The 4,867-nt window shown below is 55.2% G+C and overlaps 1 protein-coding gene across 2 annotated transcripts in view; it reads right to left on the bottom strand.

The window, feature by feature from the left end:
• Nucleotides 1-1,015: 1,015 nt before the first annotated feature.
• Nucleotides 1,016-4,867, bottom strand: part of RAB7A (RAB7A, member RAS oncogene family) — a 69,086-nt gene continuing 65,234 nt past the window's right edge. For both annotated transcript variants that reach the window (XM_039248609.1, XM_039248610.1), the window contains one exon: nt 1,016-2,509. In XM_039248609.1, the coding sequence (XP_039104540.1) occupies nt 2,414-2,509 (96 nt within the window). In that variant the 3' untranslated portion in view covers nt 1,016-2,413. The remainder of the gene's footprint in view (nt 2,510-4,867) is intronic.

The following is a 4,867-nucleotide window of genomic DNA, read 5'->3' as shown; positions in this document are numbered from 1 at the left end:
CTCCATTCACGTTCTCACCGGGAGGCAGAGCACATTCAAATGACCGCAAGGAATCCTAAGCATTAGTGAAAACAAACTCAATCCCAGACACCCTTCTCAAAAAACTAAATCCTTACTGCTTGTTGAAACAAATCTACTCGTTTCGCTCAAAAGTACACGCTTCCGGTGACTCTGGGGGGTACTGTGGAGAAAGGTGCCGGCCCCGCGCAGGGTTCGGTGCCCGCCACGCCCTCTTACCGTAAACGGTCAGGATGATTATCCGTTTTGGAACGACGGTCAAGGTGCACGTCCACATTTAAGGTGAGGAGCGGAGCACACGAGCGCGGGACAGGAGCCCAGTGTGCAGGCGAGCGTGAGGCACGGGGCCCACGGACGGAGAAGCTCCTGGGGCCGCCACGAACGCGCTACCTCCACTGGGGCTGAGAGCGGGCGCGAGGGAAGGATGGGCCGAGAGGCCCGGGAAGCGGGAAGGCAGAGAAGCGCGCGGCCAAGGAGAATCCAAGGGCTTTGTCAACAGGGGCACTTCTAGAAGAGAAACCGACGCCAGCCCTCTGACGTGGCATCTATCCGGGGCCAGCTAGAGACTGGAGCGTTGAACCCAGGGCCCCTGCTGCCAAATCGTCCTGTCCTGTGACAAACCAGAACTCGGGGGCGTCTAAGTAGCGGCGACCACGCCGACCACAACGCAGGACACGGGAACACAAAGGCTGACTTGCAGTCATACCCACGGGCCGTGCGTGGTCTGTGGGCCACCAGCATGGGGCACGTGCTCCTCTAAAGGGACAAGGTCTTCTCCGTTCAGAGTCCCCAGACCCGGTGACTGTGACTTAGAAAACCAAACCCCAGCCGCGGGCCAGGTGCTGCGAGGCTGGCTGCGCCACGGCCTCCCTGCAAAGCACCCCAGGCGTCCGGTCTGGAGGCTCCGGTGCTGGCGAGGGCAGCTGCCAGGGTTGGCCGCACGGCCTGTCCGGAGCCACGGGTCTAGAAGGAGGAAGAAACACAGGGCAAAGGCAGATGATCTTTGTTCTTGTTACATTTTATTGGCATCACGTTCATCTCTTTACAGAAGAACTTGGCCCACACCCTAGAATGCAGACCTCCGGAAAGGGGGAAGTGCTCCGTTAAGCAAGCTACAGTGCAGGGGTGGGTCCGAGGGAGGGCACACTGCCGGGCTCCATACCAAAGAAACAGGGTAATTAATGATGGGCGATACCGGGAGTCGGTGGGGAAGAGGAGAAAAAGGTTTGCTAACCTAAGGATACCACAACCCTGAAAGGAGCGCCTTCTAGAACAAAGGTAAAATCACTAGGACAGAAGTGTTAGGATTTTCCTTTCCCTCTTATCAGTAGGATGCTGACCTACAGGGGACTGAAGCGGGGCGGGGTGGGGCAGGGTGGGGGGGGAGGAAAGATGAGAATTTTAACTTCGGAAACAGCCACTTATCCATTGCACGCACCACTGTATTATGAAAATCAACCTTTTGGAAAATTTAGACCCAGAAGGGAACTAGACAGTTTTCCCCCTGGAGAGATGAAAAGCTTTTTGGCTCTTAAGTCTTTGATAAAAGGCGTACATGATTCTTGTGTCTACTGTACAGAATACTGCCTCTAGCTGGACTTCTAAATTCGGAGTCGCTAACACTCTGCAAAATCCAGACAGGGTTCACCGTCCATCTCACACGCCTGCATCACAGGACTTAAACACATAATCCAAGAATTTCTTACACTAATTTATACATTTTTAATTGGTTGCATATATTAACATGTACTATAAGATTCTTTTCTAAGAAGCATTACATAATAAATGGATACTGTAAAAAGATCTGATTAGTTAAAAGTAACAAGCATTAACAGATACATACAAAACTCCGCCCGATCAGAGCGGGCGTGAGCCTGTAACGAAGCGCGGGGCACCAGCCTTCCCAAGTGGTGGCCTTCACGGGAGCGGGGGGGGGGGGGGGGGGGGGGGGGGGGGGGGGGGGGGGGGGGGCTGGGGATAAAAAGACCACGAGACCGTTAAAAAAATCAGATAACTAATTAGACACAGATTAACTGTAAACAGTTCTCTCTCCCCAGTGGACAAAAAGAATACGATTCCGATGCTGACTCCACACCAGCACGGTTTCTACCGCGGGCCTGTCGGGGGCCACAGGGCTGAGGCGGTGGGCGGGCAGACCCCAACGGCGCCGTCACAGGCCTGGGCTGGAGTCTGTCTGCTCGTATCAGGTGTAGGGGTGTGTGTGTGTCGCGCGCGCGCACGCGTGTAAGGGCGAGGGTGTCTGTTGGGGTTTCTTTTGGCAGCTGGATTCGAGAGACAACTTTATGGTGTGTGTGGGAAGGGAGGGGCTCGTGTAGGAAGGCCGAAGTGTGTTCCTGGTCTGTGAAGGACTCTGTGCTCTGCTCTCGCCGCCCCTTCAGCAGCTGCAGCTTTCGCCCGAGGCCTTGGCCCGGTCGTTCTTGTCCAGTTTGATGGGCTCGGGGAATTCGTTGTACAGCTCCACCTCGGTTTCCTGCGCGGGGGGGGAGCGAGAGAGGCCTGTTACCAGGGGCCAGGGCGATTCCGAGCCCGGCTCCGGCCTTGGCCCTGCTCTCCCCGGGCCGGGGGCAGGCCTGGCAGTGAAGGGAGGGCGGAGGAGGCGCCGAGAGGGATCCAGCGGGAAGAGCAGCAGCCGACGCGGGGCGGTCAGGACAGCGCGCGCTCACGCTCTCCGTCACGACCGAAAGCTCGCGGCCTGGGGACCACGGCCAGTCACAGATGCTCAGGGCGGCCGCGTCGTGTCATCGCCTCCGCCTCCGAGGTCAGACTTCAGCGCGGCCTGGACCCTGGCAGCCCTTAGCCCCTGCTGCCCCCGCGGTCCCCAAACATCCCTCCAGGCACCCGTTTGCCAGTCATTTTTCTGGACTTGGCGTCTATTTTCTTCTTCCAAGGTCAAGGGGGTTTTGTCTCTAGGTGCCGCGTGCTACGGATGAAGTCCGTCAGCGGCCATGGTGAGCGGTGGCGGCAGACGGACCGGGCTCAGTGTAGTGGGACTTTCTGCTGAATTAATAAGCACCCAGCGAGGGCAGTTTTCTACTTCCTGCTGTAGGAGAACAATGGGCCACTTGAACACCGAGCACCTACGTGCCAGCAACCGTTCGAGGCTACGGAGACGAAGCAAGCAATGTTTCTATTTGCTAAAAGCCGTCCAGGGAATGGGGCACCGGGGGCTCAGTCAGCTGAGCATCCGACTTCTGCTCAAGTCATGATCTCACGGTTCATGGGCTCGAGCCCCCTGTCGGGGTCGGAGCTGGCTGCGTGGAGCCGGCTTTGGATTCTGTCTCACTCTCTCTCTGTCCTTCCCCCACTTGTGCTCTCTCATAAATAAACATGGAAAAAAAACCAAAACAATGTTTCCTAGAGAAAACTATTCTACACACAATAGCTGTAAAAATAAAAACCTTTAAGAATACACATTAAAAAAAATAAAAGGTTTACCGAGGTGTACCACAGCGTGTACAGTTCAGAGGATTTTAGGGTATTCGCAAAGCTGGGCAGCCATCACCACTAACTCCAGAACATCTTCACCCCGTAAGGGAAACTGCGCTCATTAGCAGTCATTCCCCATCCCCATCAGATACACCAAGCCTTGGCAACCACTCATCTGCTTTCATTTTTTTTTTTTAATATTCATTTTTGAGAGGAAGCATGAGCGGGAGAGGGGCTGAGATGGGGGGACAGAGGATCTAAAGTGGGCTCTGCACGGACAGCAGTGACCCCGACGCGGGGCTCGAACCCAGGAACCATGAGATCATGCCCTGAGCTGAAGTCTGACACTTAACCGACTGAGCCACCCAGGCGCCCCCATCTACTTTCTGTCTTAACAGATCTGCCTACTTTGGACACTTTGTCGGACATGCCTTCGTTCCTCCTGAGTAAACACGGAGGAGTGGAGTCAAGGGGCCGCAAGTGGCTCCAGGGGCGCCTGGGGGGCTCAGTCAGTTAAACATCTGACTCTTGATTTTGTCTCAGGTCATGATCTCACAGTTCGTGAATTCGAGCCTCGCACTGGGCTCCACGCGGACAGTGCAGAGCCTGCCTGGGATTCTCTCTTTGCCCCTCCCCTGCTTGCCTGCGCTCGCTCTCTGGACTTTAAAGAAAAAAGGTAACGCTATGTTTAACTGTTCTGAAGAACTGCCAGACTGTTTTCCATACTGGCTGCACTATTTTACATTCCCATCAGGAGTGGGAATATAGAAGGTAAAGAACCTGAAAAGTGATAAGGAATTTTCTGGCACCTTAATTATAAACGTCTGGCTTCCAGAACCCGAGAGAAGACAAAGGCCTGCTGTTCTGCCGCCCAGTCTGTGGGACTTTGTCACGGCACCCAGAGCAGAGTGTCATGCGCAATCCCAGTCAGAATGTCAATAAAGTTTTGTCCTTGCGGCCGGGGGCGGTGGTAAGAAAGGAAAAAGGTGGAACTGTAATAAAATTCGCAATCTAGATGGAAAAGGCACCATCAGGGCCAAGGAAAAACTACAAACAAGACTGGGGGGGAGGGGGGCTTGCCTTATCGGAGGTCAGGCCACATATAAAGGCCGTCAAAGAGACGGCCCCACGCACAAGCGCCAAAGAAACTGGGGACCCGAAACACAGCACTTCCCGCACAGAGGCAGGCGACGCCCCCTGCACTGGGGCAGGCGGGTCTGCTGAGCACCCTGCTGAGCACCCTGCTCCCGGTGCCGGAAGTAACTGGCGAGCCCTTATCTTAAAGGGCCCCAGCCGCACCAGACAACACATGACCCAGACACAGAAAACCTAGAAATTGAAAATGACACACGTCTAAGAAAATAGGTGAAGTTAGCTCGTGTCCCCAGAGCGCTGGGGGGGG

The sequence above is a fragment of the Hyaena hyaena genome, unplaced genomic scaffold (genome assembly GCF_003009895.1).
Source record: "Hyaena hyaena isolate Hyena2069 unplaced genomic scaffold, ASM300989v1 scaffold_316, whole genome shotgun sequence".
NCBI lineage: Eukaryota > Metazoa > Chordata > Mammalia > Carnivora > Hyaenidae > Hyaena > Hyaena hyaena.
The sequence above is the reverse complement of the archived record's forward strand: the minus strand, read 5'-3'. Positions and strand labels throughout refer to the sequence as shown.